Source organism: Pristiophorus japonicus, chromosome 11 (assembly GCF_044704955.1).
Source record: "Pristiophorus japonicus isolate sPriJap1 chromosome 11, sPriJap1.hap1, whole genome shotgun sequence".
Taxonomy (NCBI): Eukaryota; Metazoa; Chordata; class Chondrichthyes; family Pristiophoridae; genus Pristiophorus; species Pristiophorus japonicus.
Window position 1 is genome coordinate 60,347,545 of NC_091987.1, and position 13,048 is coordinate 60,360,592.

Genomic DNA, 13,048 nt, shown 5'->3' on the forward strand with positions numbered 1-13,048 from the left:
CCTTCCTTCCACTGCTCTTCCTGTTGGTCACCCATCCCCTATCTGGCTGTGCAACCTTTACCTGCGGTGTGGCCAACTCACTAAACATGCTATTCACGACATCCTCAGCATCGCGGATGCTCCAGAGTAAATCCACCTGCAGCTCCGGAGCTACACTGGGAGCGTCCCTGACTTCCCACATAGCACAGGAGGAGCATGACACGTGTCCGAGTTCTCCTGCCATGACTTAACCCCTAGATTAACTTAATTTGGCAACAACAATGATCAAGGTTACCTACTGATAAAGGAAAAGGAAAAGAAAAAGAAAAACGACTCACCAATCACTTACCCCCTTGACTGTGACGTCACCCTTCGATAACTTTCTACTTTTTTGCTTTCTCTCCCTGCTGCAGCTGCAGCAGCTGGCTTCCTCGACGAACTCCCGCTGCTCCCCGACTGATGGGCCTTTTATAGGCTGCTTTTTTTTGGAACAGGCTGCTTTTTCTGGCCTAACTTTAAAATCCCCACTTTCTACAATCAATTTGTACCAGCGTAACTCAGTTAGTTACGAATTTTTTAAATCCGTTTTTTTTTCAGCCAAAGGGGGCGTAACCAGCTACCTACGCCACTTTTGGCCAGCTGAGAGTTACTCCGGTTCTGATTCAGCCAACTTATGTGGCTTGTCCTGAAAAACCTTTCTAGAGTTAAGGAAATTGGCGCAGCTAAGGAAAGCGGTTCAACAGATGTCTGGACACACCGAAAGAATTGAAAAACACATAGCAGCAACTTAACTCCAACCCTGCCCGAAGGTTGTCCGGTCCCATGCTCTGTCCCCGGTTCTCTCTTGCATTCCAGCCCCATTCTCTGTCCCCGGTTCTCTCTCTCAGTCCGGTCACAGAGAGATGTATGCTTCACTTTGCAGCCTCAGCTCGCACTGTGTCCCTGGTTACCATAGCAGCCCAATCTTTTTTGGCGCAGATCAAGGCTCCTTCCCCAAAACTAAAGGTCCGGTTCGGCCACGCCAAAATGAAGAGATGCAACGGGGAAATTTACAACACGTTTTTTGGCTACTTGGGGTCCCAAAAAATCGGACGTAACTCTTCAAGTACACCAAAAAAATGCTTTGGGGAAAATTGAGCCCTAAAATACTAGCCTTTTACTCTTTCACAGAATTCTAGCAAATCTGTTTGAGCTTGATTATGAATGAAGGTTATTGGGTGTAAGTATGGCTGTTTTATTAAATTTTAAAAAAACCTTAACAGGACTCCTTTAATCAAATGGCAACAAAATAGTACAATTTTTTCTGTTTGGTTATTTGACCTGTTTGTTAAACAGTGTGTTGACAACTTCACAATACTGGTTTAAAAAGAGCTTCTGAGCCTTTGATACAGTATGAAACAATAGAATTTCCTACTGAGCACCATCACCACAAGGACTGCAGTGGTTCCAAAGGCAGTGCACCACCTCGGGGCAACTATGGATGGGCAGTTAATGCAACCTGGCCAGCACTGCCCACATTCTGCAAACAAAGAAAATTAACGTGCGCTGTTGCAAAATTACTGATGGATTTATGATTATCTCCACTAATACTTCACCGCCCTGAATAACTCGGTAACTATTTCAAACCAGTAGAATAGAATATTACAGTTCTCTTAATGCCAATATTGCTTCAAACCATATTTTTTTAAACAGTAACTTTTTTAAATAATTTTTTTTTAGGATCCCTGCTGCTTAAATTCTTCCTACAAAAAGCAGACTGATGGTCTAAATTGTTTGGAATATATTGCCAATAGGGTAGAAAGTTGAATGTTATCTGTCAGCTCATCTGGAATATCCCATGTAAAGGTGATCACTCCACAAGACACATTTGACAAATGCTTAATTTTCTGCTCTGATGGTAATGGTTTTGATGTGCTTCAACCCTTTAGTGAAAGTGAGAAGTCTGTAACTGCAAACTTAATTATGATGATGGGCTTTAAAATAGCTGAAATGTTGAGCTGCCTTAGCGTAATATTTAGAAATCTGCCTGTGAAATATTAATTGCTGACTGAAAGAATTTTATTCTTATTTAGGTTGTGAAGCACTGACAGAGTGGGAGTACTTGCCACCAGTAGGACCACGTCCATCAAAAGGATTTGTAGGATTAAAGAATGCTGGTGCTACATGTTATATGAATTCTGTTATTCAGCAGCTATATATGATCCCAGCTATTAGAAATGGTATCCTTACTATTGAAGGCACTGGTAGTGATGTTGATGATGATACATCTGGTGATGAGAAGCAGGATAATGAGGTGAACACAAGTCACAACAGTTACTTTTATGTATAAAATTGAAGGGTTTCATGCTTTATTGTCCTTCTGAAAGCTTAAACCTTGAGTCCAGTGGTACACGTTTCAATACCTAAGCGGTTATTCAATGTAGAGATTAGCAGCAATGTGCTGGGAGTATTTTTGATGCCATGTTTTATTTTATTATTGTAATGAAATCTTTTTGAAATGTGCAAGACTTTTGAATATAGATTAAAACTTGTTTCAGAAACCGAGCCTCAGTCATACCGCAGAAAGTAAACTATTTTGTACGCAGTCGTTTGCATTAACCTTCATAATTATACAAATGTGGGTCATTGAGCTAATTTTTCTTGGGACAGATTTTGCTGTTAAAATAACGGTATGGCTAATGGTGCTCAATGCGTTATTTATGCATAATAGCTATGGCAGCTTCAGGTGAGGGACAGATGAGCGGTTAAATGCAAATGTTCAGAAGTTGCTGTCCAAATTTCACCACTTCGCTGTTAAACGGCATTTAGTTGTCTGCTTCACTACTGACATGCCTTGAATGTCGTGAAGTTGCTTTATTTGCACAGTAGATACGAACTAAACATGCCGTAGACATTTGGAGCTAGTAATTAAAAGCGTAAGTATCCTTTTAACAACATAGGTTGATTGGCAACCAACACTTGCTATCTGGCACTAAAAATGAACTATTATAAGTGTGGAGTCTCATTCCTTCAGGTTGTGAATAGTTTCTGGAGATTTTTTAAATGTCAAATTTAGAAACAAAATTCTTAATTTCCCTTTTTGTCTTTTTTTCCCCCTCAATCCAATTTTTGTTTCCCTATCTTTATTTCTCTCAGCACCTGATTTGATATTGAATTCACATTCCTTCTTAATCCTTCTGTTCATTTCCTAATCCTAAAATCTCATTGGTTAAAGGAGATACCCTGTTGGTTGCCCTGTTTCCCTCACTGCGCCATTATCAGCTCATGCTTCCAGCAAATGAGTGGGCAAAACATTTCTGAGCTGCAGAGTGCAAGTCTAATTAAGATTAGATGCCGTACTACAGTAAAATCTGGTCTATAACGTTTTTATATAAGCAAAAGACAAATTGGGCTATGCTAAACAACTTTTGAAAATATTTCTCGTGACGTTCACAGTGTGACTACTTGTACTCAAACTTAATGGTTGTAATTTTGTTGCAACGGTATAATTGACTTCTGTTGAGAGTTCTGTTAATTTCATTTTAGTCTAATTAAATTTACTTGTGTTTTTACAGAGCAATGTTGATCCTAGAGATGATGTTTTCAGTTACCACCACCATTATGACAAACCTGTAATTGGAAAGACTGAAGATCGGAAGGAGTACAATATTGGGGTCCTGAGACATCTTCAGGTCATTTTTGGACATTTGGCTGCCTCTAGATTGCAATACTATGTGCCTAGAGGTTTCTGGAAGCAGTTCAGGTTTGTAGCTTCAAAATTGTATGTGCTCCTTTTTGCTTTTGTAAATTAGTTCTTGTCGAATGAAAAAGCTTTCACTGCATTGCTAAAATGTCAACAATTTGAAACTTGTCTTGTTGGGGGAAGGGGGAGACCATGACAATTTGCACTCAGCTAGCTGGCAAATTGAAGAAAGAAAATGATAAATGGATAAGTCTTATCTATGTGGTCAAATGCATTGATACAGAACTGAGCTTTCTTTCAGTGAAGAAAATAAGGTTGAGTAGATACATAATTTTTAAAAAAACTATGGGTAATGGATAATGTAATTGTAAGCAGATGATTGTGCAGAATTGTGGGATGTAAGCATAAAATTAGTGAATGTGAAGCAAAACTTGAGACTACAGAGATTTTTTTTCTGTGTTAGAAGGCAAAACATTACTTTTGTCCCCTAGGCTTTGGGGTGAACCAGTAAATCTTCGAGAGCAGCATGATGCTTTGGAGTTCTTCAACTCTTTAGTGGACAGCCTGGATGAAGCTTTGAAAGCTCTTGGACATGCAACTATGCTCAGCAAAGTTCTTGGGGGTTCCTTTGCTGATCAGAAGATTTGTCAAGGCTGTCCTCACAGGTAAATGTGACTAATATATAATAAACTATATTGTCCCACTGATGAAGATTGTGGTTGAAATGAATAATGTCACACTCTGTAACCGTGCAAGTGCTGATCAAGGTAGCCATACTATTATTATCTCTACATTATTATTACATTTCTTCATTAAAGAAAGGTTTGTTCAGGTTGGCTGTACAATGCGTTAAAATAACTAACTTAAATGGATATTAGTAGATAATTGAATGTCCCCAAAATTATGGTCATAAATGTATTGTATGTGGTAATTTAGATGTTAGAGAGAAGAGGTGTAGTTCAAAAAGGGCCACATTACAGCAAAATTCAAAAGGGACAAAGTGTGTGAAAAGGCAAGCCTGAAGGCTCTGTGCCTCAATGCGAGGAGTATTCGTAATAAGGTGGGCGAATTAACTGCGCAGGCAGCTATTAATGAATATGATATAATTGGGATTACGGAGACATGGCTCAGGGTGACCAAGGCTGGGAACTCAACATCCAGGGGTATTCAACATTCAGGAAGAATAGACAGAAAGGAAAAGGAGGTGGGGTAGCGTTGCTGGTTAAAGAGGAAATTAACGCAATAGTAAGGAAGGACATTAGCTTGGATGATGTGGAATCTGTATGGGTAGAGCTGCGGAATACCAAAGAGCAGAAAGCGCTAGTTGGAGTTGTGTATAGCCCACCAAACAGTAGTAGTGAGGTTGGGGACAGCATCAAACAAGAAATTAGGGATGCGTGCGATAAAGGTACAGCAGTTATCATGGGCGACTTTAATCTACATATAGATTGGGCTAACCAAACTGGTAGCAATACGGTGTAGAAAGATTTCCTGGAGTGCATTAGGGATGGTTTTCTCGACCAATATGTCGAGAAACCAACTCGAGGGCTGGCCATCCTAGACTGGGTGATATGTAATGAGAAAGCACTAATTAGCAATCTTGTGCGAGGCCCCTTGAAGAGTGACCATAATATGGTAGAGTTCTTTATTAAGATGGAGAGTGACACAGTTAATTCAGAGACTAGGGTCCTGAACTTAAGGAAAGATAACTTCGATGGTATGAGACATGAATTGGCTAGAATAGACTAGAGAATGATACTTAATGGATTGACGGTGGATAGGCAATGGCAGACATTTAAAGATCACATGGATGAACTTCAACAATTGTACATCCGTGTCTGGAGTAAAAATAAAACCGGGAAGGTGACTCAACCGTGGATAACAAGGGAAATTAGGGATAGTGTTAAATCCAAGGAAGAGGCATATAAATTGGCCAGAAAAAGCAGCAAACCTGAGGACTGGGGGAAATTTAGAATTCAGCAGAGGAAGACAATGGGTTTAATTAGGAGGGGGGGGAAATAGAGTATGAGAGGAAGCTTCCTGGGAACATGAAAACTGCAAAAGTTTCTATAGATATGTGAAGAGAAAAAGATTAGTGAAGACAAACTTGGGTCCCTTGCAGTCAGAGTCAGGTGAATTTACAATGGGGAACAAAGAAATGGCAGACCAATTGAACAAATACTTTGGTTCTGTCTTCACGAAGGAAGACACAAATAACCTTCCGGAAATATGAGGGGACCGAGGGTCTAGCGAGAAGGAGGCACTGAAGGAAATCCTTATTAGTCAGGAAATTGTGTTAGGGAAATTGAAGGGACTGAAGGCTGATAAATCCCCAGGGCCTGATGGTCTGCATCCCAGAGTACTTAAGGAAGTGGCCCTAGAAATAGTGGGTGCATTGGTAATCATTTTCCAACAGTCTATCGACTTTGAATCAGTTCCTATGGACTGGAGGGTAGCTAATGTAACAAAAATTTTTTTAAAAGGAGGGAGAGAAAACGGGGAATTATACACCGGTTAGCCTGACATCGGTAGTGAGGGAAGCGTTGGAATCAATTATTAAAGATGAAATAGCAGCGCATTTGGAAAGCAATGACAGGATCGGTCCAAGTCAGCATGGATTTATGAAAGGGAAATCATGCTTGATAAATCTTTGAGTTTTTTGAGGATGTAACTAGTAGAGTGGACAAGGGAGAATCAGTGGATGTGGTGTATTTGGACTTTAAAAAGGCTTTTGACAAAGTCCCACACGAGATTAGTGTGCAAAATTAAAGCACATGGTATTGGGGGTCATGTATTGACGTGGATAGAGAACTGATTGGCAGACAGGAAGCAGAGAGTCGGGATAAACGGGTCCTTTTCAGAATGACAGGCAGTGACTAGTGGGGTGCCGCAGGGCTCGGTGTTGGGACCCCAGCTATTTACAATATACATCAATGATTTAGATGAAAGAATTGAGTGTTAATATCTCCAAGTTTGCAGATGCCACTCAGCTGGGTGGTGGTGTGAGCTGTGAGGAGGATGCGAAGAGGCTGCAGGGTGACTTGGACAGGTTAGGTGAGTGGGCAAATTCATGGCAGATGCAATATAATGTGGATAAATGTGAGGTTATCCACTTTGATGGCAAAAACGCGAAGGCAGAATATTATCTGATTGGTGACAGATTAGGAAAAGGGGAGGTGCAAAGAGACCTGGGTGTCATGGTACATCAGTCATTGAAAGTTGGCATGCAGGTACAGCAGGCGGTGAAGAAGGCAAATGGCATGTTGGCCTTCATAGCTAGGGGATTTGAATTTGAGTATAGGAGCAGGGAGGTCTTACTGCATTTGTACAGGGCCCTTGGTGAGGCCTCACCTGGAATATTGTGTTCAGTTTTAGTTTCCGAATCTGAGGAAGGACATTCTTGCTATTGAGGGAGTGCAGCGAAGGTTCACCAGACCGATTCACGGGATGGCAGGACTGACAAATGAGGAGAGACTGGATTGACTGGGCCTGTATTCACTGGAGTGTAGAAGAATGAGAGGGGATCTCATGGAAACATAAAAATTCTGACGGGATTAGACAGGTTAGAGGCAGGAAGAATGTTCCCGATACTGGGGAAGTCTAGAACCAGGGGACACAGACTATAAGGGTAAGGGATAAGCCATTTAGGACTGAGATGAGGAGAAACTTCTTCACTGAGTTGTTAACCTGTGGCATTCTCTACCGCAGAAAGTTGTTGTGGCCAGTTCATTAGATATATTCAAGAGGGAGTTAGATATGGCCCTTATGGCTAAAGGGATCAAGGGGTATGGAGAGAAAGCAGGAAAGGGGTACTGAGATGAATGATCAGCCACGATCTTATTGAATGGTGGTGCAGGCTTGAAGGGCCAAATGGCATACTCCTGCACCTATTTTCAATGTTTCTATGTCTATAATAATTGAATTTAGTTTTTTGGGCTGTGAAGTGGATTTGTCAGATAATAGATTGGTGTTGGGCTGTGCAATAAGGCAACATCATACAAATATTGTCCCAAAAAACTTCTAGCAGAGGTGGAAATTACAAAGTAGTTAATTTATTTTTAAGTTCCAAATGTATGTGTTTTATTTGACGAATAATTAGGTTTGAAGTTTCTTCCAAAAGACTGTCCAATTCCAGTTCTGTTAACCGGTCCTGGAGCAAGTCCTGGTAAGAATGGGGCATTGGAACCGGTTCTGGGGGAGATGGGACCAGTACAAACCGGACGGTCTGCACCTGGGCAGGACTAGAACCAATGTCCTAGGGGGAGTGTTTGCTAGTGCTGTTGGGGAGGAGTTAAACTAATAGGGCAGGGGGGTGGGAACCAATGCAGGGAGACAAGGAAACAAAAAGGAGACAAAAGCAAAAGGCAGAAAGGAGGAAAAGTGGAGGGCAGAGAAACCCAAGGCAAAGAACAAAAAGGGCCACTGTACAGCAAAATTCTAAAAGGACAAAGGGTGTTAAAAAAAACAAGCCTGAACGCTGTGTGTCTTAATGCAAGGAGTATCCGTAATAAGGTGGATGAATTAACTGTGCAAATAGATGTTAACAAATATGATGTCATTGGGATTACGGAGACGTGGCTCCAGGATGATCAGGGCTGGGAACTCAACATTCAGGGGTATTCAACATTCAGGAAGGATAGAATAAAAGGAAAAGGATGTGGGGTAGCATTGCTGGTTAAAGAGGAGATTAATGCAATAGTTAGGAAGGACATTAGCTTGGATGATATGGAATCTATATGGGTGGAACTGCAGAACACCAAAGGGCAAAAAACGTTAGTGGGAGTTGTGTACAGACCTCCAAACAGTAGTAGTGATGTTGGGGAGGGCATCAAACAGGAAATTAGGGGTGCATGCAATAAAGGTGCAGCAGTTATAATGGGTGACTCTAATATGCACATAGATTGGGCTAGCCAAACTGGAAGCAATGCGGTGGAGGAGGATTTCCTGGAGTGCATAAGGGATGGTTTTCTAGACCAATATGTCGAGGAACCATCTAGGGGGGAGGCCATCCCTTTGGGAAGAGTGACCACAATATGGTGGAATTCTGCATTAGGATGGAGAATGAAACAGTTAATTCAGAGACCATGGTCCAGAACTTAAAGAAGGGTAACTTTGAAGGTATGAGGCGTGAATTGGCTGGGATAGATTGGCGAATGATACTTAAGGCGTTGACAGTGGATGGGCAATGGCAGACATTTAGAGACCGCATGGATGAACTACAACAATTGTACATTCCTGTCTGGCGTAAAAATAAAAAAGGGAAGGTGGCTCAACCGTGGCTATCAAGGGAAATCAGGGATAATATTAAAGCCAAGGAAGTGGCCAGAAATAGCAGCGAACCTGGGAACTGGGAGAAATTTAGAACTCAGCAGAGGACGACAAAGGGTTTGATTAGGGCAGGGAAAATGGAGTACGAGAAGAAGCTTGCAGGGAACATTAAGACGGATTGCAAAAGTTTCTCTAGATATGTAAAGAGAAAAAGGTTAGTAAAGACAAATGTAGGTCCCCTGCAGTCAGAATCAGGGGAAGTCATAACGGGGGACAAAGAAATGGCAGACTAATTGAACAAGTACTTTGGTTCCGTATTCACTAAGGAGGACACAAACAACCTTCCGGATATAAAAGGGGTCAGAGGGGCTAGTTAGAAGGAGGAACTGAGGGAAATCCTTATTAGTCAGGAAATTATGTTGGGGGAAATTGATGGGATTGAAGGCCGATAAATCCCCAGGGCCTGATGGACTGCATCCCAGAGTACTTAAGGAGATGGCCTTGGAAATAGCGGATGCATTGACAGTCATTTTCCAACATTCCATTGACTCTGGATCAGTTCCTATGGAGTGGAGGGTAGCCAATGTAACCCCACTTTTTAAAAAAGGAGGGAGAGAGACAGGGAATTATAGACTGGTCAGCCTGACCTCAGTAGTGGGTAAAATGATGGAATCAATTATTAAGAACATAACATAAGAATTAGGAACAGGAGTAGGCCATCTCGATCCTCGAGCCTGCTCTGCCATTCAATAAGATCATGGCTGATCTGGTCGTGGACTCAGCTCCACTTACCCGCCCTCTCCCCGTAACCCTTAATTCCCTTATTGCTTAAAAAAGGATGTCATAGCAGCGCATTTGGACAGAGGTGATATGATAGGTCCAAGTCAGCATGGATTTGTGAAAGGGAAATCATGCTTGACAAATCTTCTGGAATTTTTTGAGGATGTTTCCAGCAGAGTGGACAAGGGAGAACCAGTTGATGTGGTATATTTGGACTTTCAGAAGGCTTTCGACAAGGTCCCACACAAGAGATTAATTTGCAAAGTTAAAGCACATGGGATTGGGGGTAGTGTGCTGACATGGATTGAGAACTGGTTGTCAGACAGGAAGCAAAGAGTAGGAGTAAATGGGGACTTTTCAGAATGGCAGGCAGTGACTAGTGGGGTACCGCAAGGTTCTGTGCTGGTGCCCCAGCTGTTTACACTGTACATTAATGATTTAGACGAGGGGATTAAATGTAGTATCTCCAAATTTGCGGATGACACTAAGTTGGGTGGCAGTGTGAGCTGCGAGGAGGATGCTGTGAGGCTGCAGAGCGACTTGGATAGGTTAGGTGAGTGGGCAAATACATGGCAGATGAAGTATAATGTGGATAAATGTGAGGTTATCCACTTTGGTGGTAAAAACAGAGAGACAGACTATTATCTGAATGGTGACAGATTAGGAAAAGGGAGGTGCAATGAGACCTGGGTGTCATGGTACATTAGTCATTGAAGGTTGGCATGCAGGTACAGCAGGTGGTTAAGAAAGCAAATGGCATGTTGGCCTTCATTGCGAGGGGATTTGAGTACAGGGGCAGGAAGGTGTTGCTACAGTTGTACAGGGCCTTGGTGAGGCCACACCTGGAGTATTGTGTACAGTTTTGGTCTCCTAACTTGAGGAAGGACATTCTTGCTATTGAGGGAGTCCAGCGAAGGTTCACCAGACTGATTCCCGGGATGGCGGGACTGACATATTAAGAAAGACTGGATCAACTGGGCTTGTATTCACTGGAGTTCAGAAGAATGAGAGGGGACCTCATAGAAACGTTTAAAATTCTGACGGGTTTAGACAGGTTAGATGCAGGAAGAATGTTCCCAATGTTGGGGAAGTCCAGAACCAGGGGTCACAGTCTAAGGATAAGGGGTAAGCCATTTAGGACCGAGATGAGGAGAAACTTCTTCACCCAGAGAGTGGTGAACCTGTGGAATTCTCTACCACAGAAAGTTGTTGAGGCCAATTCACTAAATATATTCAAAAGGGAGTTAGATGAAGTCCTTACTACTCGGGGGATCAAGGGGTATGGCGAGAAAGCAGGAAGGGGGTACTTGAATGTTGCATGTTCAGCCATGAACTCATTGAATGGCGGTGCAGGCTAGAAGGGCCGAATGGCTTACTCTTGCACCTATTTTCTATGTTTCTATGATTGGGAATACATTAATTGAATTGTTTTGGAATCTGAGCGATTAGATGATTAGGAAAGAGTGCAAATGGATAAATAATTGCCTGAAATTTGCTGGAACGGGGCATCTCGCAGCATGGTCCATTTGTTAGATGATTTTTTTTTAATCGCTCTTCAGCTCTCAAATTTTTTGCAGCACAAATTGCTGGGAATGTGAGTTGATGGTATGGTGAGGTCAATGGGGCATCTGGGACGTTGGTGAATGACGGGACTAATAGTCTGTCTCAACCCATTAAACGTAATGATAGAGGGAGGGAAAGGAGGAATGCCGGAGAAGGAAGCATGGTGAATTGGTGTCAAATTAGCTATAGAAAGAGAAATAATGGGCCCAAGTTTCCACAAGAAAAAAAACGGGCGCCCCTCCGAGCTGGGCGCCCGTTTTTTGCGCCTAAAACGGCGCCTAAAAAAATCCTCGGTAGTCTCCACCGACTTACAGGTCCTGTGGCACTCGGCGCAGCCGGCACGAGCTGTGGGGGGGGCGGAGCCAGGTCCCTGCGTTGAAAACAGTGCCGGGACCTCTGCACATGCGCGCTACAGTCGGCACGCAAGTGCAGTAGCTCCAGGCGCCGAACTGTGTGGGAGGGGCCCGAAGCACGCAGCCCCTAGCCCTGGCTGAATGGCCTCAGAGGCTGTGTGAATGAGGCTCCTCCCACGGCCAGCTCCTGCTCCCCGCCCGACCAGACCCGACACTCGCTCCCCCCCCCCCCCCGACCTCAGACCCGCTCCCCCCCCCCGACCCGACACCCGCTCTCCCCCGACCCGACCCCCGCTCTTTCCCCCCCCGCCCCGACCCGACACCCGCTCCCCCCACCCCGACAGAGACCCGAGACCTGCTCTTTCCCCCCCCCCCCGCCCCGACCCGACACCCGCTCCCCCCTCCCCCGGCCCGACACCCGCTCCCCCCCCCCCCCCCCCGACCCGACACCCGCTCCCCCGACCCCCGACCCCCGACTCCCCTCTCTCTCCCCCCTCCCCCCCCCCCCCCCCCCCTCTCTCTCCCCCCTCCCTCTCTCTCTCTCTCTCTCTCTCTCTCTCTCTCTCTCTCTCTCTCTCTCTCTCGCTCAGCGGCACGAACAGCTGCAGAATTCTCCCTGGCTGAAGCACTTTCACACAGGTAGGAAGATGGTTTATTTAATCTTTTCTTGGCTTATAAATGTTTATTCAGGTTGGATTTATTTGTATAATATTTGTAGAAGTATAAATAAGGATTTATTGTCAAATTTAATGAGTTCCCTTCCTCCCCCCACCTCGTTCTGGGCGCCTAATTTGTAACCTGCGCCTGATTTTTTAATGTGTAGAACAGGTTTTTTCAGTTCTACAAAAATCTTCACTGGCGCCATTCTACTTTAGTTTGGAGTACATTTTCACTGTGGAAACTTTCAAATCAGGCGTCAGTGGCCGGACGCGCCCCCTTTTGAAGAAAAAATTCTGTTCTAAACTAGCACTGTTCTACCTGACTAGAACTGCAGAAAAAAAAATGTGGAGAATTGCGATTTCTAAAATAGTCCGTTCTCCACCAGTTGCTCCTAAAAATCAGGCGTGAATCATGTGGAAACTTGGGGCCCAAAGAGAGGGAAAGAAAGATTGTTGTTAGAGAGAAAATATAAGAGACATTGGAAAGTAAGAAAAAAATGAAATCCCCAGGAACAATTTACTACCTGCAGGAATGAGACTCCATAGTTTCTCGGACTCCCAAGGTTGAGTGGCATTGCAGTAACACAAATCTTGTCTTTAAAAGGTTCCATATGTCATTAAATACCAGCCCTAACTTTCTGTGGCAAGTTTAATTTGTTTCAACAGCGCAAATGCACAATTTCTTGAAACATGTATGGAGGTAGACTGCGTGATCCAAGTTTTACGAGGCTAACGGCAGTTTTTGTTAATACACCAATAACGAT

The 13,048-nt window shown here is 43.5% G+C and overlaps 1 protein-coding gene across 1 annotated transcript in view; it reads left to right on the forward strand.

Annotated features, from left to right (window-relative positions):
* The window catches only part of usp9 (ubiquitin specific peptidase 9), a 275,233-nt gene that overhangs the window by 180,642 nt on the left and 81,543 nt on the right, over window positions 1–13,048 (forward strand). The window contains 3 exon segments of the mRNA XM_070892701.1: window positions 2,052–2,272; window positions 3,534–3,721; window positions 4,153–4,326. Coding sequence (XP_070748802.1) covers window positions 2,052–2,272; window positions 3,534–3,721; window positions 4,153–4,326 — 583 coding nt within the window.